This window comes from Gymnoscopelus microlampas (assembly GCF_963454915.1).
Source record: "Gymnoscopelus microlampas genome assembly, chromosome: 18".
NCBI lineage: Eukaryota > Metazoa > Chordata > Actinopteri > Myctophiformes > Myctophidae > Gymnoscopelus > Gymnoscopelus microlampas.
In genome coordinates this window covers 24772335-24793316 of record NC_139955.1, presented here as the reverse complement: position 1 = coordinate 24793316, position 20982 = coordinate 24772335, and the positions used below count along the sequence as shown (strand labels likewise).

Sequence of the window (20982 nt, the reverse complement as noted above, 5' to 3'; positions counted from 1 at the left end):
AAGTGTGTTTTGATTGGACCTCATTGCCTGATAATGGTACTTAAGTGACCATATCTGCTCTGCTCAGTTTCCAAACCTGGCTGCATTTATGAGTGACAACTATCACAAGCCATCATAAAAAAGAAATTACTTTCTAGTCAAGAATTTAAAAGGACTTATGGACTTTAAATGAACAAAAAAACATACTCTACATTTTAGAAGATAATCAGAAAACTTTAAAAAGCCACTCACATGGCTGGGTCACTCTGTTTACAGTAGAGACTAGTGATAATTGGCAACACTGCTTCGGCATTTACTCTTGTGCCCAGTAATGATGCACGGGTCGACCCCTAACCCACGGGTCCCGTGAGTTCACTCGTCGGTCTGGCGAGTTCGGGTGAACTTTACTAGAACATATCACTGGTTCGGGCCGGCACACACGTACGAATGCAGCACGCACATACGCACACAAACACACACATACTGTACACACACACACGCGCGTGTTTGCATAGTCACACACAGATATACACACTAATGCATTTTAATGTGTTCAGGCTTCACCTACGAGTTCCTCTTCTAAGTGGTATTTGTAGCTTTGTTTACTCCGCCATTGCCAAAACTTTTTTTTTTTATAGGTCAGGAAGAAGAGGCTACCACTGAGGCTATGGCTGACTTAATCAGAGGAAAGTTAAAAATGGGCGATGCTAAGGTTGCGCACAAAGTGGGCCAAAAAAGGAATGTGTGGGAGTGGGAGAGAGAGAGAGAGAGAGAGAGAGAGAGAGAGAGAGAAAAGGAGAGACAGAGTTCACTTGTTCAAAGACAAAATAGACCTAGTCTACTATTTTATGCAGCGTTAAGATGTGAAGCTGGGATACAGTGTTTGTTTTCATGGTTTCAAACACCTGAATAGAATAAAAAAAACAGGCGACATCAATGATAACTGGACTTGCACAGACACAGAATTGGACATGGTTGTTCACAGCGGGATTGAATCAGACTGCAGGTTACGGTGTCTGCAAGTGCATGGGGCCTGTGCTGCACCAGGAATATGCATTAAGGCAGATTTGTATGTGTGTGAGGGAGAGAGCGAGACAGAGTTCATGTCTTTAGTAAAGGGTTCAACAATAAAGAACACCGTTTGGAACAATTCATCTGTTTGTTTAGCCTATGTCTTCCTGGCGCTCAGTAAAGCGATCTACTGTATAAATATCTCATGCATTTTGGTTGTTCACCTCAATATTTTGGAGTGTAGACACTTTGTCAGTCTATAATGGGGGTGAAGTGAGGCCATCCATTTAGCGTGGCATTTTTACTTGACAAATCCATGTTTGGAAACTAGAGTACAGGGCAGATTTGGTCACTTGGAAGTACTGGGCTATGACCTCAGTGATATGGGCACGTAACAGTAACAGTGTGGGCGTCAGATTAACAGAGAAAAATGTCCACGACATAGTGCTGGATAACTTTAAGCCCTATTATCAAAATGAGGGCCTGGATAATCAGTTCAGTATTGTGAAAAAAACAAAAAGATATATATACATATTTTACAACCCTTCCCCGCATTGACAAATTCACAGCTTGTGGGCATGTTGACTAGATGGAGACTGTTGATGGTCTGTCTCATTTGGCCGAATGGAAATAGCAATCTTTATACACACTTGACCAATAACAACAAAATATGTAAAAAATCCCCCGTCAAACAGGGGCAGTTTTAACTTCAGTAGCCTATGCAGGTTTACACAAATGGCTTCTTTTGTGAAAAATACAAGACGACATGCAATCAAAACGGAATAAACACACACATACAAAAGATAAAAATAAATCCCAGCATGTTTCAAGGTATCTGTATTTGTCTCAGATAATGATGTTTTCCACTTGGTTTGTTTTAAGCTGGATCTTACCTTATGAGGACAAATGGGGGGTGATGAGTTGAAAGACTTCTCTGGCGTCTGGTTCGGGTTCTGCAAGGAAAAACATATTATCAGAGACATGCTTTCTGTAGAGGGCATCTCGCAGCAAATCTTTAGTGACAGTAGGTGCAGCTTATTTCCTGGTCCTCTCCATTAGCATTTCTGTGAAACATTTCAGTGGACTTAAGAGACCCTGTATCAACCAGCAGGTCTTACACTAATCCAAGACCAGATGTGGCAGACTTTGCGCACTGTCCCCCAGGGATTTCACTGATGGTCATGTTTTAAATCTTTATCTTGAAAATATCTCTACCATTCAAACAGAGAGCGTCTCCTTCCCAAACCCCAATGGTTCTAATCAGCCCCCCGCCCACAGGAGTGGCCCAATTCACTCACAACTTGCTACAAAAATCGCTCATGAAAAAATATATAATCTCCTACATTTCATTTTCCACCTTCACATGTGTCTCCTTCTCTAATAATCAAAAAGTGCTATATATTTCATCTCGCAATGTACTTCCGGATGGTTCGTTTTGCACCTTTTTTGCCACATCGGTCACGGGAAAGAAATAAGCGCTGCCGTGGTCTATGGAAACGAGCCCAAAAGTGCACCCAAATAAGCCCAAAATCGCTTAGACAAACAGTCAGACCTGGCAACGCAGCCTACGCCAATCATGCGTGAGAGATCTACAAGCTATGGGGCAGAGACGCCACCGTATCTTAGCAACAACTACAGCGCTCACTCTCATTGGTCGTGTCACGCTAAGAGCAGTTTCCAGACAATGGCATCGCAGAGAGCTTGCTGTAGCCATCACAGTCAGTCGCACACGACGGACAGGGCGCTGTGATAGCTGCCATGTCGCTAACGCTAACGTGGTTGTCATGCCTGCAGCGGCTGTGCAATCACTTTGTCAACAATGCACGTTCGTGTGGTGATTGTCAATATTGCTGCTCAGTTAGTCCATTGTAGATGCTGTATGTTTGTGTGTGTCTTCTGGAGAACTATGTAGCTCCACACCAACTGCAGTAACTAACGTAATGGCAGGACCGCCCCGTGCAACGCATGTTTAGGCTGCATTATGGTCATGTAGTAATTTCAAATAATTTCGCTCCGATTAGAGCAGTGCTTATCAACCTTTTCTGGCCGCCCCCCCCCCCCCCCAAAAAAAAAAAACCTTCTTGATCTGGGGACCCCCCCATTTTGCTTTGCTTTGCTTTGCTTGACTCCGTTCCACAAGTAAATATTGTGAAAATAGCAGATCTACAAGCTCACAACGCCTCACGTTGAGACACTTTGTAAGCTTCTAGATCGGCTATTTTCTACATGATTGCCTCTTTCTTAGATTATTTCACAATGTGGCCAATGTTTTTATAGTATAGTTTGTTGACTACTTTTGATGCAGAAATGGTCATTTCCTTTACTTTCGTTTTTTTATTGTCTCCGCCAGGCCGAAAGGTATGGCGCAAGACTGTTTCACCCCCTGTCCGTCCGCTTTTTGCTAAACACATTTCTCACAGTACTCCTACATATTTTGCCCAAACATCACGCACATCGGTACACAGTATCTCCACAGTCATTAAAAAAAAAGGCTCTTTCAGATTTTTCATATTCCATCCTGATTGGCTAAAATGGCTTCCAAAGTCTGCAGGACTGCTCCGTTTGGACCAAAATGCCTCACATTATGAACACAGCATGCACTTTCCGTGCAACTTTGCACCCACATTCCCACTATGCCGAGGAAGACATTCCACTTGAGATTTCTCTAATCAGCCTCATGGTGGCGCTATAACAGCCCGATGTGGAGAGTCAGTGAGAGCTGGATAAACAAGGTAAAATGTGTCAAAAGGAGTCTGTACGGCTGTCGATAAATGAACACATGACGTCGGTGGGAGAGGAGATATTGTGTCTTTTGGACAAACAGCAGCGTGGTGCTGATGTTTGTTGTGTGAAGCAGCTTAATGTCAGAGTGTTTGTGTTGGAGCGCCTCAGTGCGGCTGCAGAGTTCATGTGCAGCCTCTTCCAGAGAGAGACAGAGACACTAGAAACTCTGCTGGAGATATAAAAAAACACTGCTGGCCATTGACTTTCATATGGACATTGATCTACACACTGCAGGTATATCTGCTTCACACACAACATCAAACTACACACTACAGGTATGATGCAGCGTTTGCATTCCAGCCAGCATGCCAGCGTAGTTCCCATATGGTTTCAAGGTGGGCTAAACCATATGGACCCCATGTCAGCAATGTCAGCGGCATCCACTTCAGTCCCAACTGCGATGCCTATGCAGGCTATAAGTAGCTTCTACCTGGCCCTTAGGTGGGCCCCAACTAGCCATGTTTATGTGGGACCAAGGCGGGTCCTAACTGGGTTTGCCCATGCAGGCTTTAACTGGGTTCTACCTGGGCCCTAGGTGTACCCAGCGGCGGACTGGCCATTTGGCGTACCGGGCAAATGCCTGGGCCAGTGGGCCACTGGGCCAAAAAAAAAAAAAAAAAAAAAAAAAGATTTTTTTTTTTAATATATTTTTAAAAATGTTTTAGGGTTATTACGGTCATATCCGAGTCGCACGGCCCAATTAGTAGTTACGTTAATGTTTGGGCTGGGATGCTTTCCAGCAGGCGCCTCAGTGCGGCCGCAGAGTTCATGTGCAGGCCTGGGCTGAAACAGTGAAACGCCCCCCCCCCCCCCCCCCCCCTTGACAAAAGGTCCGGATCAAAATGCCAGGGCTGAATTTTGGTCCCAGTCCGGCCCTGGGTGTACCCTAACCAACCAGACTGCAGTGCCCATCGCTCCAATTGTTGTGACGTCAGGCCTCTCAATACTGCACATTGGTGGAGGAGGAGGGGCCGCAGGGCGCCCGCACACATCGCTGAACCAATGGTAGCCCACGGATGTTTCCTCTGGGGATTTACAATCTGCCCCTCTATGCCACATATCATCCGCACTACAGGGTCTTCACTGACCGAGCCACGGCCCCACTGGCCCTCATGACGCTACGCCACTTATATGAGCTGCCAAGTGGCCGCGGGCGCTACGTGGGCGTGGCCGCGGGCTAGACGCGAGCCCCCGCGTAGCGGGGGCGAGCTTCTAGTCATCACAAATGGTGGGGGGGGAAACCAACAAACATGTTTTGTTGTGTTCTGTTTTGTCTTACACTTAACCCCCTTTTTCCTTTTTCTTTTCTTTCCTGCAGCGATTGCAAATCCCTCTTTATCAGAATATTTCACCAAACATATGTCCCACATTTGACATACATGCCTACATGCATATTTTGAGGTGAGATGATTATCACATTGTTAATACACCGATACATCACTCAGTTACAAGGAAACACCATTAAAAAGGCAGACACAAGGTAACAACAGATGGTCCCGCTGTTTGTGATTATGCAAAGATCCAAAGTATTTGCATATTCCCAATACCATTGAATAAGAAGCTAAGCAGGAGCCATTGTGAGCTGACCTTAGTCAGAAATGCAAAAGAGCGTAGGGTGAGACGAACCCAGTGGGGAAGTGGCTGGGCTTTGCAAACTTCCCTGGGAATCATCTAAGGGCCGGCCTCCTGGGAAGACCCTGTTGATTCCAAGCAGGTGCTTTCAGTTACGAATGTCCTCATCCAATTATGTGCCTGTGGTATGTCTGATGCTCCCTGACACTATTAATGGCTTCCCCATGATATCACCAAGAGAGATGAGACACTCAACTGTCCAGACTCTTAACATCTATATTTCATTGCAACTTAAAGGGGGAACACCGCAGAGGCCAAAGCAACCGAGATTGGCCCTCGCTACAGCATAAATACTAAGCTCATGAAATATAAATGGATGAATGGGCCTTGCTGGGATGTCGGAATTAGTAGACACAATTTCTCCCTTACAGACGGAGTAGCACTATAACCATGATATAATAATTGATGTGACAAATAAACATGAGTTATTTTCTGTGGGGAGAGAAGCGGGGAATATCATTTCTCTCTCTCTCTCTCTCTCTCTCTTGCTCTGTGTGTGTGCGTGCGCGCATGCACGTGTTAGAGAGCATATTCATGTACACTATTTGTGTATGCACATTTGTGTCCTTGTGTGAGTATGATTGGTTTATGATGATTCTCATTGGGCAAAAGTTCAAAACCTTTTTTTCCCCCCCTTTTTTGAATGACCTTGATCCATTTCCAAAAATGTAATGCGATCATTGCTGACATGATCACCCCACCATAAAAAGTTTGGGCGTGTATGCTTTCCTGCTTCAAGGACACAATAGATGCCAGTTTATTTTAAGTTTGTAGATGTCAGCAGCAACCTTTGCAATAATTCTGTGGCTCGTTTTGCAAATCAAAGCTTCCATTAATGCACACTGGCGTTATTTCCCTGCACATCCAGATAATTGCAGTTAAGTATTGTATGAATGGAACAGATGAGTAAAAACATTGGAAAACAGCTGGTTGCTGGCTTAGATCCAACAATTCACATCCATGCCAAAGTTAAAAGTTTGTGATATTTTTATGGTTGCATCAGAAAAGTCTCCTGCGTAATAATGTTACACAGACCCCTGTTATTGAATAAACACTCCATTACCTGCTTATAGATGTTTAGCCTTTTCACACAAAAAAAAACTAGACCTGCATGAGGCCGATTCTAAATCAGTAGTTCTCACATTAAATTGTTCAAAAATAACACTTTGTGCCACGCTGCGAGCTTGTACATCTGCTATTTTTGAATAGCCAATGCAAAAATCTAAAATGACACAGATGCTTTCCCGGTTTTAATGGGTAATAGTCAGTTTGAGATTATAAGTAAATAATTGATTATGTATGTACTGCACAAAAAAACAACAGCATACGGTAATTTCAAGGCATGCAAAGTGAAAGTAAATGAAGTATTGGTTTAATTCTAAAATTCAATTTTGAAATTACTTTTAGTTCAACTAAAGAGAAATGATTGTTGAAGCTTGATAGTAGCCAATCTAAATCCCATCCCTACTCATGATTGTGCATGCACGCATGTGCACGTGCGCATGCACTCACGCACACACGTACTTATCTCCTCAGGCTATAATCACTGTGCTATGTTTTTTAACAAGCTTAATGGTATTAAAATTGCATTAATTCTTTAAGCAGAACAAAACAAAGCTTTTCAATCAGGCCATGTTATGCTCACGTATAAAAGATTAATATTAAGGTTTAATCATTTATCAATAATAATGGTAACACCAGTGTCCCTTTATTATAATGTTATTATAGGCAAACATTTCCAAACAATTGATATGACACATTTTGAGCTTTAGATCTGCTATTAAACATTTTGAAAAGTTTTGAAAAATCTTGAATATTTTAATTTATTTCAAAGTAGGGCGTTAAAATAAGTGGTTAACACGATATGTCTTGATTATTTATTATTATAAAATAGATTATGAGAGGAAAAAAAACTAAATATAAGGCAAGGTGCTATAGTGACAATACTACGACAATATGCCATATGTTTCAGTCTACCTCTGGTCCGGAACATTTTGTATCTGATAGGGAAACACTATTGACAAGGCTGGCAACAGAGGGCTTTGTATTACACCACATATTGATGTTTTTGTCTTTTCAGAGTGCCTGGATGGTTATTGTAATTTGATATGAGCCAGGGAGCACAACGCTGTGATGTATTACAACGTTGGTTTTCTGAGGAAACGGAAAGATAACTGAAATATGAGTTTCTACTGTATGATTTCTTGGCGACATGCTGACTTAGCCAGGATCATGTCTGTGGTCCCTCCGTGTTGTGTTTCTTACACATAACCCCAAAACTAACTCTCATCAGCAACTTATCCATGTCTCAACTTCTGCAGTGGTCATTTTACACATAGCTAACCAATGCAAAAGCTCTCGTATCAAGTGCAACAAAACCTATTTGTTGCAGATCACAAAATACTCACTTTCTTTTCTTTTTTTTCACCCCTTTTCTCCCCAATTTAGTTGTTATGCCAATTAATTCCTCCTGCTGTTGTATCCTACTGACTCACCTGCCAGTGAGGAGCCCCCACCGGGAGGACCTAGAGCTTTCGTTCTACTCCCCCTACCTAACACTCCCCGCTGACAGATGCCGCCCCAGCCCGTAGGATTACATGCAGTGACATATTCGCACAGACGTCCCACAAAGCCGGATGCACCACGTGGATTCGAACTCACAACCTCCGTGGTACGAGCGCACGTCACAAAATACCCTCTTTCAACTTGGCATCCTTATTTTGGTCATATTAAAAATCTTCAAAAACATTTATGCTGCTATTTTCGTCACGTGAAACTGTTGTATGGCTAAGTATGAAATAGGACATAAGTGGTTAACTAAATGACCATCAAGTAAGCTAATGTGTGGGAAACCCCAGCCAGCTTGCTAATGCTACCGCAACTCACTTAGAAAGGACATTAGGAAACATAATAATACCCTCTATTACTAGACCAGATCTAGTCATTTTCACTGTCGGCAGAATCCTTGTCTAAAACTGTTACTTTTCAAGAAATTGAAAAAATAACCTGCATTCAAATCGATCCAATTTAGTTACTTGTTACAGTCATGCTGTGTAAAATGTTCAATTAAACAAAAGTTTTTTTTTAAATATAATCGTTAACACGTATATTTTTCACAATAACGGACCACATGACATGGCATTGGAAATGGACCAGAAATGTATTCATTTATGTATTTTAGAGTTAATAAATATAGTTTATTAACTGATGTATTGTTACGTTCCAAAATGTCCTCAGGTGCTAGGACCCTGCAGCATTCTGTTTTGAGCGGTACTTCTGCATAGACAAATATTATGTAAATATTCATAAAACCCACGGTAGACCACTTTCAACCTGGCATCCCTATTTTGGGCATGTCATTATAGCCAAACATTTTCGAAATGAGCAAAAATGGCAGAAAAACATTACAAAGACATCTAAAGATTGAAGGTGTCTGCCCGACAGTGATGCTATAAGAGTGGTCACATTCAGCAACCCAACTTCCCCAACAAATCCTGGGAAAAAACAAAGACAGTATAAGTATTCAGTGCTGAGTGGACAGAAGGACTTCTGGCCCATTTCACTCTGCATTCTCTGCACACACAGGGGGGGCTTCATGCTGTCAACTTCTCTCGCTCCACTCAAAAGTGCCTCACTACATGTAGCGAGGCACTACCGAAGCTGCTTTTCTATCTCTATTTACCCCCAACACACACACACACACACACACACACACACACACACACACACACACACACACACACACACACACACACACACACACACACACACTGTTTTGCCACTCCCATCCCACCAACAATACATAGTCCCCTCCCTAGGATTAAATAAATGCTGCAGTTCCAGGATTATCAGATGCCTTTGTTCATATGACTGCCATGTTTTTGATATGCAGAAAACATATACTCTCTCTCTCTCTCTCTCTCTCTCTCTCTCTCTCTCTCTCTCTCTCTCTCTCTCTCTCTCTCTCTCTCTCTCTCTCTCTGGATGTTTCTTTTGCTAGTGCGACAAGAGCCTTTGACAGTTTGAGAAAGAACATAACAAGCAGGTAAAAAATGCCGCTTTGAAATATCATTAGAGGGAATTCATACACAGAGTGCATAGTTATTTCATATTACGGCATAGATGTTTTAAAATAAATAAGTCAGCCCTGTTTGTTCATGGGGTCTAGGGTATGTTGGCTTGAATTCTTTATTTTTCAGTGCTGAACAGTTTCTATTCCATTCTTATTCCACTCTTTTTTTTTGGGGGGGGGGGGGGGGGGTACCTGTTCCGCTTATTTTTCCTTCACAAAATCTCTTCACAAAAAATTGCTAATCAAGCTCACAATGTGTCATAGTACATCGCAATACAAGGCCATTAATTGTGAGCGTGTAAATCTGCTATTTTTACCCAATGTTTGCTTATTATAACATGCCCAGAATAGGTACGCTACGGTTCATGTGGTTAAAGATTACCTTTAGGCACTTTTTGCTTTATTTAGATAGCAGTGTAGAGACAGGAAACTGAGGGTAGAGGAGGTAACACAGGCCTGGGGCTAGATTCAGAGGGACATAGTGATCTTGTGGTCGACGTGCTATCCAGTCATTTACGGCCATGTCCCCTACAGTACCTTCCCTGTTGAATACTTTCACTCTTGTTTTCTGTGCGGTGGTTAGGCATACTAAGCACCATAGATGATTTGCCTTAGATAGCCCCCCTCCCCAACGCACCCTGCTGCTGTTCATTAGCAATTTTGGTGCCTTGGGCTGTAATGTGGGGTTTCAGTCCCTGCGTTGTTATTATTTAGCTTGACTTGGACATGCAATCAGAGGGACACACGGTATGCGCAACACTTGTATCTCAAAGCGGTGCTTTTTTCCCCCATGCTGGTTGGACTAAAATGCCTATAATTGCGAGCCAGAGCAACCGTGGCCCGATACCTCAAACAATGTTCTTCATCCTCATGCGACTATCATCCTGTATTAAAGTCATTGCCAAACCAGAACCGGGGAGATATCAAAACAATTATTTTGATGCAGCTTCAAGCGGGCACAACATTTCAATTTGAATGGTACTCGAACATGCAATCGTTATGAGGCGTGGTTTCGGGCACACAAAAAAAAACATCAAAAAATGATTGAATATCGTTTTAATGGGTAAAAACCTACAAGGCAGTCAAGCCTGTCTACCTGCCATGTTACTAGATAGACCTTGTCAGTCAAACGGAAGAACACAGAGGCCACACAGACAGGATGACATAGTGTAGGCATATGCATTCTGCTTCCCATCTCCCTCCCAGCTTGGCATGTTTATCTAGCCTTACATGTGAGCTTAGTGCAACACTGTGCATATGCATACGCAATGATGAGGGTTCAAAAACCGACGCCTGAAGGAAGCCGCACATACAGTATGAGCTCTTTGAAATCGTGCCAGGATGGGGCTCATTTGCAAAGCAATTTGACAAGGAAAGTAAACTACCGTACAACTTCAAACCATAATTCCTCGATGCAACAAAAACAGAAAAAAAAGTATGACTCCGTGGGTTTGCTGAGGAAAGGAGACAAGAGGTTCACATGCAGTGGCCTGTGTGCGTTATTGCCATGGCTTATTTGCAGACCTTGCGTGGAATCGGTGCAATGCCATGATTGCTTTGGCACAGAAAGAGGGCCTAATTTACATGAGAGGGTGTCCTAGAGGCACTCAGGAGCTCGCCTTTGACCAAGGTGCCAACAAGCCCGAGGAAAAAACAATGTAATTACAGCCTACAAAGCTATTGTTCTGTTTAGAACAATAAACTGCTCAATACAGCAGAACTCATACTAGAAAATTCACCAAATGGGCGTACAGAGTAAAAACTGGTAATGCTTATGTGACTATCTAAGAAAAATCACGAGATATTCCTTGTGTTACCGCTTCTAAATAATATAAGTATGTAACATGTTATTACACTAATATTATGCTCCCAGCATAATATTAAACATTATCAATATCCACTAAATTACAATCCATATCCACCCAGGATTTAGCTTAGTTTTGTTTTCCTTTTCCTGTTGGAAACAATCCCTCATGCTGCAGATCAGCCTGATGACTGCAGTGTTGTTGCGGATTACAGTAACATGGCTGTATACCACACAGCTTTAGGATAATCTAAAATATATTGGAGAAAAGTTACCATTGCTTTCATTTTTATACCACTGCTATGATGTTTCATTATCATAAAGCATCACCATTTCAAGATTTATCCTGAAAGAATGGACACAGAATACCATCAGGGGCCTACTGTTATTAAAATGTAACAAAGATGTAGCTTTGTGGCACAGAGAGAAAGTGTGGCAAATATATTATCATGCCGGTTGGTTTCAACAGATGTTCATACTCGTCGTCTCTACAAAAGCCACATCTCTTACTGAATACCAGTCAAAAACCACATTACTTTGACATTATCTCCTCTCCATCATAATACTGTAGCTCAACTGGCAAAACGGTTTCCATCAAACTGTAAATAGATTACATTCCTTGTTTGCTGTAATCATCAACAGTGAGGGGGGAAGAATTAGAAAATGACTTGCCTGTTGGAATTATAAACAAAGTAATGCATTCTGAATCAAGTGATCAGTCAGAATCACATTAAAGAGCTTTAAAAGAAAACATGAATTGTTTTGCTCATAATCTGAAATTGTTTATGTAAATGTACAGTTTTCAAGAGAGACAGAGTTCTGTTTGGGTCCAACTTGATGTAATAAACATGAGTGACTGTTGTATTCCATATTGCTTCACTTCCAGAATCTGAAACACAACTTTTCATGACATCGCTGTAGCTGAAAGCTCGGTTCAATTCAAATTGAGGCCATGAGACGAGAGACTGTTAGCCGAAAAGCTCTCTAATCCGGTAATATTTTGGGTGACTTTCTAAGATAAACTCTTTGGCATTGTCTTGACGAGAGAGCCTCGCCTCGTTTGAGTGTCTTTGGGCGCCGGATGAATCCACATGGCGAGCGTCGGACGTGTGCACTTGACCATATAATGTGGCATGCTTGTCGCAACCCGGAATGCGTTTCTCTCTTCAAAGTATATTTCTTGGCCTGCTCTCATCACTCCCTCTAACCAATTTGTCATTCTAAGCCCAGCGTTGTTGTTGCCAGCGCCTGGATGATGTCGCTGGGATGCTATGATCCAACAGTGGCTAGGGAGCAGGCCAAGTGTTACGCATGCTACCCTGGGACATTGAGCAGGCGCTTCTGCCTGCTGATGCACGCCTCCAAGGCCGAGAGGAACTGGCTTTGCAGACTCTTTCAATTCGACATGGAGCGGGGCTCATCTACTTTGTGAGGACTTTACTCTGCATGCGTGCGTGCGCGCGCGCGCGCGCGTGTGTGTGTGTGTGTGTGTGTGTGTGTGTGTGTGTGTGTGTGTGTGTGTGTGTGTGTGTGTGTAGTGTGTGTGTGTGTGTGTGTGTGTGTGTGTGTGTGTGTGTGTGTGTGTGTGTGTGTGTGTGTGTGTGTGTGTGTGTGTGTGTGTGTGTGTGTGTGTGTGTGTGTGTGTGCGTGCGTGCGTGCGTGTGCGCGCGCGTCTCTGTGTGAGGTGGACTGAGTAGTGTGTTTATATATTTTAGTGTGTAACTTCTAGTGTTGGATACAATTATCAGGAAATAAGACTGAGCTACTTTGTTTGCAATTATAGTGTTCACCCAGTTCTAATGGCATGCTACTTCTTAGCGGTTGATGGCCTTTAGAGGTCAATATATTCACTGTTTTCTTCTTTAGCACATTTGCCTCCTAGGAGCAATGCAATCCAAAATGGTCTTGGTCACTTCATTATTTGTACTGCAAGAAAGCACTAATGTCCTCATTCAAAGGCTTGGATGCTGCTTTGTTGTCAAGTTTATCAGAAACCGTTTTTTACTGAGGCAGGTTGTGCCTCTAGTCGGGTAAGCGTATTCAAAATTACATTAGCTGCAGATTGTTATTGACTGCTTTTTTGCAGTCAGGCAAAACGTCAATTTAGAAAATGAAAATAAATACCAGACTATTAAGTGAATTACCCAATGTACAGTATGCTCTGTTAGCAAATGCAATCCATGATTACTAATTCTTGTCTTCAAGGACCATATTAATCTGTAAACACTAATTTCACCTACTAAATTAAATTTGAATTTGAATTTAGTTTGTGATTGTGTGGAGGAACCTCATGGGGAAGTGTGGATTGTCCAATGTCTATGCTAATCAGGGTTCTGTTTGCAACAGGCGGGGGGGGGGGGGGGGGGGTGTTCTTAACACTTATGCCTCATACAGTATGCTTTTTCGGATGACAAATAGCTAAAATAGCCAATCTACAAGCTGACAACGCCTTGCACCGTGGCATGTTGTAAGCTTGTAGACGTATTTTCAAATGTAAAAAACATTTAAAAACTAGAAAATGTGCTCCTCGGAGCACAGGTCTCCTCCGCCAGTACTGTTCCTGATTAATCCTGTCTTACCTATTTATGTTACATATTGTCACGTGTCACTTGACCAATGTTAGCTTGATCCCGTTAGCTTGACCAATGTTACCTCACTTCCAAAAACATAAATGGTTTTTGGAAGTGACACACCTATTTATAGGATTTTATTTCGTCACGTGTCTCGCTAGCCAATCAAAAGTATTGGTGACAACATATTGTCACGTGTCACGTGAAGCTTGACCAATGTTAGCTTGGCTGGGGGGGGGGGGGACACAGCGTGACGGGAACGAAAACATACTCTCCACCATGCCTTCGGCCTGGCTAAACTAATGGCCTAAGTCATTTTTTGAGGAAAATGATATTTTTGCCTAAGTCAGCTCCTCATGACACTCGCCACCTCTGGTAAAATCGCCCATCTCCTAATTGAAAAGGATCATGCTATTCCCGCCTCTTTTAGTATAATGGCCTAACTCCCTAGTGTGACTTCGGCCAAAATAGGCATTTTTTTTGGCCTAAGTCTGGCCTAAGTCTGACTTAGGCCAAAATAATTGGCAAAGGATTTTGACTTAGGCCAAAATCATTTGGCCTAAGTCAGGTTTAATCCTATTTAAACCTATTTAAATCTCTTATGTTACATAACTGACATACAGTGTTATTTTTCTATTTAAATAGTCATACTTTGTTATAAACATTTTGGGTGAAATGATTAAGAAATATCCTATAGTTTTGTTTTGGATCAGTTTTTTATTTTTCCTGAAAAACTTAAAAGAATGACTTATGCCATTAGTTTAGCAAGGCGACGATATATTAAAAATCACACCCTGTGTGAAGGTAGCGGCGCCTTTGATACATTATGTCATCGATATGTGTTTATAATGTGTTTATAGCCATGTGTCACGTGAAGCTTGACCAATCACTTTGTTGACGGGTCTGACCAATCAGAACGTTGACGGGTCTGACCAATCAGAACGTTGACGGGTCTGACCAATCAGAACGTTGACGGTGAACACGGACAAAGTCAGGTATAGAGCAGGATCCGCTCTGGCTAGCGCCGCTAAAAATGGCTTAAGGGAGGACCAGCGGGCGGGCGGACTACGTCGTCACACTCATGTCACTGTGACTCAGCCATAACCATATAAGGAGTTCCCAATGCAGCTACGCCCAAATATGGAGTGTGGTGTCTAAACTCAATTCATGGGCATAAAAGGGACACACTCTGAAAATGGGTACAGTGGATATTGCATAACTGGGTGGGGCATGCAATCCCAACTTGCATTGTTATCCACTTGCAACGTTTCTGAAATTTGCCCAAGGGTTATGTGGTTAACATACAATTTTAATTAAAATGTTAAATTGTGATATTATCAAACATAAATATCAAACATATCAGACAGTCTTCATTTCCCAGAAGGAAATGCATGTATTTAATTCAGTCTAATCAGGAGCAGAGATAAAACATATCCCCAACAGTAATAGAAAAAAGATAGACCACAGGGGGATATCGAAAGCAGAGGTATGGATTTACTGCCCATCCTCCATCGCCCCAGAAAACGTAACCTTGATGTTAATCCTCACCTGCTGGTGAAATTACAGGGCAACTCTATGTTGATGAGTCTCGTCTGGAGGAGCTCAGACGAAAGCCTTTCAGACCTTTCTGTTTTCATGTTACAGCCTTTTGAAAGTTCGTGTCTAGGATTAAACTATGCATGGATAATGCATTTTCAAAAGAGTTATTCATCCTTAGAGGCCATCACTCGCTGTCACTGCGCCCAACAATCACCTCCCTCTGAAAATAGACCCCTTCATTTGTCTCAGTGTGGGTCTTTGAAGTAGCCTGTTGAATGCCTAGCCCTTTGTTGTGTGGAGTCTCTACCTATCTCACCAAGCAGTGACATTTTATCCGTCTGAGCGAGATTCAGTATTTGACTGGGAATAAATTTGGAAATCTGCAATCAGTTTCACTTGTATGAGCACAGTTAACATGTGTATGACTGGTCCTTGATCGTTGATGGCAGAGCCATGCGTGACTACGGCCAGAGCCCAATCATACCAGCTGTGTGCCGTTCCCTCAGAGTCACTGGTTGTGCCAACCATGTGTTCCACACTATTAGCGGAGTGGCAGACCTCCACCAGACCCCCCAAATAGAAGAGTTAGGACCACATATGAACTGGGACATCTAGTGGATTTGTCTCAAAGGGACATTTTGGCCATATTAGGCAATAATATGGCAATATGGCCTTTTGCCTACGAGGTACAGTAGTGTATTTACAATGTATTTTCTACACTCAGCCAACCTTTTACACAATTTTCCGGCGCTTCTATGGGTGGCAATGTTGGTTGCTTGATCCGTATACTGCAGTCCTAAGGATGACTTTTGTCCCAGGTTTTAGTCCCATTAGCAAGAGCACAGGATTTAATGATGGCAGAGTTGATCGGTCATTGAGTTCAAACTACTTAGCTCAACTGAGGTGTAAGGAGAAGTGTGGCCTGGTATAACTATAAAGATATTGTTTTAAAAATCATTCTAACTCAAGTGGATGGCAGAGTCCACACCACAACTATAACAAAGACAATGGTGAACGATATAGTTATAGTTATCGTTGTAGTTACATGTATAATGCTTGGTGTGAACGGCACTTGATTATTATCACTACTGGATGAGCTACAGAACAACCACACGCATAATGTGATTGCGTTGTAACAATAATCACAATCAAGACATTATAAAGCATTTTATAATGACTTACAAGGTCAAGTATCATAATAGTTCACAATTGCTGGTCACTCTTTTGGCTCATTGTGTACTATGATTCTTACAGTTGTAGTAGATAAAAATCATTTTATAATCCAATATAATCATTGCTATAATGCCTTATAATGTGGTTATAAGCAGTGTTGGGAGTTACACATTACAATGTAACTAAGTAACCCGTTACTGTAACTCCACTATTTTCTGCAGTAGTAGTAGTGTATTAATAAATGTTTCCATTCAATAACATAGTTACAATAACTGAAATTTAAATGGGCTTGTTACTTTGTTACTTTGTGTGAATACTTAAAGGGATAGTTCACCCCCAAAATTACTTTTTTTCTATTGATTAGTCACCCCATGGAGACTTGAATTCATGGATATTTTTTAGTTTTTGTCGCTTCCTAAGTCAATAATTATTTTGATGACTGGGTGTATTTCCGGATACATTAGCCGGTAGGAGACGGGAATAAGATTATTGGCTTAGGAATTCGACAAAAACAAAAAACATATCCATGAATTCAAGGCTTCATGGGGTGTGCAACTGATAGAAAATAAGTAATTTTTTGGTCATTCGACTTGATGTGCGATCAACTCGCACCCTAAGTTTACACACACACACACACACACACACACACACACACACACACACACACACACACACACACACACACACACACACACACACACACACACACACACACACACACACACACACAGGTGTTCCACTGCTTCTGCTTAAAAGTCTATAACACATAATACCACTAACAATAAATGTGCATATGTTTATATGGTTATTAGTTTCTGGCAAATGTCTGATTATGTCTAGAGAGAGAGGCTACATGCTCATTGTCGCAGAAGAAATTGTGCTCCCTTGCAAAGGTGCGTGTAATTTATTAAAAGAAAACCTCCCCACGGTATAGAGATGATACTGCATAAATGTCAACATGGGCAATACTGCTGGTTAACTTGTAGATGTTCCTGCTAATTGTCTTGTGTGTGAGTGTCCATGACGCTGAGAGAGACAAACTTTATTTTATGGCCAAAATCAAATGTTCCAATCAAAACCTAAATAACGTACTCACAATAGGATATGACAGTCAGAGATACCCCATTCCGGCACCAGTGACCCAAACCTCAGCACTGCAAGCATTTAGGATGGCAAATTCATGCCCTGCCCTATTCTGCCTCTGATTGGGTTAGGTTTAGGGATGAGGAGTGATGATTGCTCAAGGTAATCAAATATATTCATGGTCAAATATTAGTGAATGTTCCTCAGTAAAAATGTTACAAGTACTGGAGTACTTGCTTTTGAAAATACTTGTACTATCCAGAAGAACATTTCCTTTTTAATCACTGCATTGCTGTTTGTCGTATCGTCTCTGTCTCTCTCTCTCTTGCAAACATAATTACGCAGGTACTGTACCTCCCTGCAACAGATGACAGAGAAATGGATTCATTATCCCTTTTCTTCCGCCAACGCATGCCACCTACGTACCTACTGTATGCCTGCAAGAGAGCCTCATTGAGATATCCATGAACAGGGCAATGAAAATTTTGTTCAATCAGAAGGAGCTGTCAGATTTCTGGATTGCCTTGGGCGCAGAGCATCCTGAATTGGCAAATCATGCTTTTAAAACTTTGATGCCCTTTGCAACAACATATCTACTTATGTGAGACTGGGGTTCGATCTGAAAAATGATCTAAGACTTAAACTGTCTCCAATACGACCCTGCATCTCGTTATGTGAGGCTATTCGAGCGGATCTCTCGCATGAATCTGTGGTTCAAGTTTGTTTTCCCACTGTGCAAGCACAACTTGCAGTGAAATTCTTTTCTGACTGTGCAATGTGTGTGTATACACACTAGGTAAAGTAATAGTAATGCAGTATGTACAGTAAAGTGTGTGTCCCTGGATATTTACAACAGAATTATTATGTTTAATTGCACAGTTGTCAATTATAGTCCAGTAAAATTGGAATCTACAGTACAGTGTTTTATTTTATACAGTATGTGTTATGTGTGCATCAGTGTAGGTGCGGATCACGAGTTATTGGTTATTCTGTCTCATATACTTACATATTATGTATATTATGTACTGTTTACTTTTTGTTTTTGCAGCAGAATTGCTAACAAAAACAAGAAATAAATATGACTTAACAGTCATATTATTAGCAGCTGCATTCTGTATTTTGTGTGTGTGTGTGTGTGTGTGTGTGTGTGTGTGTGTGTGTGTGTGTGTGTGTGTGTGTGTGTGTGTGTGTGTGTGTGTGTGTGTGTGTGTGTGTGTGTGTGTGTGTGTGTGTGTGTGAGATTGTTTTCATAGACCTGATTACTTGTTTTTCGTATTGCTTGTTTCTCTCGCCAAACCTGGCAACATAGCGTGACGCTAAACGCTCTAATGTTTTTTATATAAGTGGTGGCAACATTTTTTGACACCACACGGGTCTTCCCAACAATAGCTAAGATTGAAGTCAGTGTGAACATGGCCAAATAATAACTTAATAGGCAAACTAGGTCTAATGAAGCACGCTAGCATTTAGGCTAACCCTCCTGCCTGAGGCTGCAGTAAAACGTGCACTGTCTGTGAATGAGGGGAGCGCAGCGGAGCACGGTTACTGCGGTGGGCGGGCCGTCTCCCCATTCGTGTCGCCATTGGCTTAAAGGAGTGAAGGACAGCCAGGACAGCCAATGACACTTAGGTGTCACTCAGGTGTCGGACTAGTACCCAGCCTGTTTGTCAGCTTTGCAGCTGCTAAAAACATAACAAAAAAACAACATAGTGAGCTGTCCATGGTGCTGGGGATAGTCTACTCTGTTGGATGTAATGTCTCAGAGAAGCCGTACATAACTGCATACAGTAGTAGGATACAGCTTAATGAAAATACATTGAATATTGGCAGCCTAAGAAAACATGCCCATAATAAAGGAACTTAAAAAAACAAAACAAAAAAAAACATTAAGCCACTCTACTCGAGCGCTGCCTTTACCCCACTGCAGGTCACATTTCTCTATACGCACACACATACCCCATCATCACACACTACACCACAGCCCTGCACACTGCCATCAGATCAGCTTCTCCGTCTGCACACCGGGTATCCTAAACTTCTATTATGGCTACCAATGGGAGAGGCAGAGGTTGTGACCATGGACTGGGGAGGATATTTGTGTCTCTCGCTCTACATTAGCGGCGTCTTTGGAGCAAGCTTTATAGATTCGGACAGAGGCACAAGAAGGCTTTATCAGCTGCAACACAGTGGAACACATTAAGGGATCAGAACAGCAAAGGTCAATTGTAGCTGTGGGCAGTGCTTTGTTGTAGCAGCCTGTGTTTATGTGGCTCCAAAGCCAAGTGACTTGTCTGAAAATAAGTAACCATGCCAATTGCCCGTGCAAAATTATCCACTTAAACCCTATATATACTTCATTGACCGGAGTCCCCCAGGGGTCTGTCCTCAGCCCACATCTTTTTTTCACTCAGATCTACATGCTCACAGTGCGTTGCAAAGCAACGTTTTGTGAGCTTGTAGATCTGCTAATTTCTGCAAATGTTTGCCTTTTTTGTTGAATGTTCACCTATTATGGCATCATCATGCCCAGAATAGGGACGCTAGAGTTCATTTTATATTTTTAGACAGTGGTTGAACAATAAGTTACAGTACTTTCATTTAAAACCTCTGATGACCTGATTGCTGAACTCAGCAAGTTTTACAGCATTGTACACAAACATTCAAGAGACAATATTAAATACTATGAACGCTAAATGAATGTACAGTATGATGCTTACAATTGTACGTTATTGTAGTAAATTGTTGAATTGTAGTTTAACTCTGCCTCCTAAGGTCATTGTAATACTCACTTTGTAAAATCCAAATCCCCTGACATTCTGTCATTAAAACGGCACGTTCGCCTTGTACAGATGATGCAACCAATTCCTTTCAGGGTTTAAGATTGTGTGTGTGTGTGTGTGTGTGTGTGTGTGTGTGTGTGTGTGTGTGTGTGTGTGTGTGTGTGTGTGTGTGTGTGTGTGTGTGTGTGTGTGTGTGTGTGTGTGTGTGTGTGTGTGTGTGTGTGTGTGAATATGAACAATAGACATTGTGTTGTGATTTACTTGTGTTTTGCAGGGCAGCACTCACTCATTGAGCCAAATCCTTAATCCTTTACAAGATAATAATAATGTAATCCTTATTCCCAGATGGAAACGTTTTCTGAAAAGACCGTTTTTGGCCCCTGTCTACAGAGGTTCCATCCAAGAGAAAGAGCAATAGGAAGTCATTTAAAATACACTGCAATTAAAATAAAATAAGACACTGTCCAAATCTTTCCCCCCATGCTAATACTCTCTGATACAGATGTACTCAAGTTAGAAGTTTAATCCCCCCCCCTCCCCCCTGCAAATATGCAT

The 20982-nt window shown here is 41.9% G+C and overlaps 1 protein-coding gene across 1 annotated transcript in view; it reads right to left on the bottom strand.

Moving 5' to 3' along the window:
* Positions 1–20982, bottom strand: part of pcdh11 (protocadherin 11) — a gene marked incomplete at its 3' end in the record, with an annotated part of 148518 nt that overhangs the window by 79361 nt on the left and 48175 nt on the right. The window contains exon 4 of the mRNA XM_084042045.1: positions 1884–1943. Within this exon, the coding sequence (XP_083898171.1) occupies positions 1884–1943 (60 nt within the window). The remainder of the gene's footprint in view (positions 1–1883; positions 1944–20982) is intronic.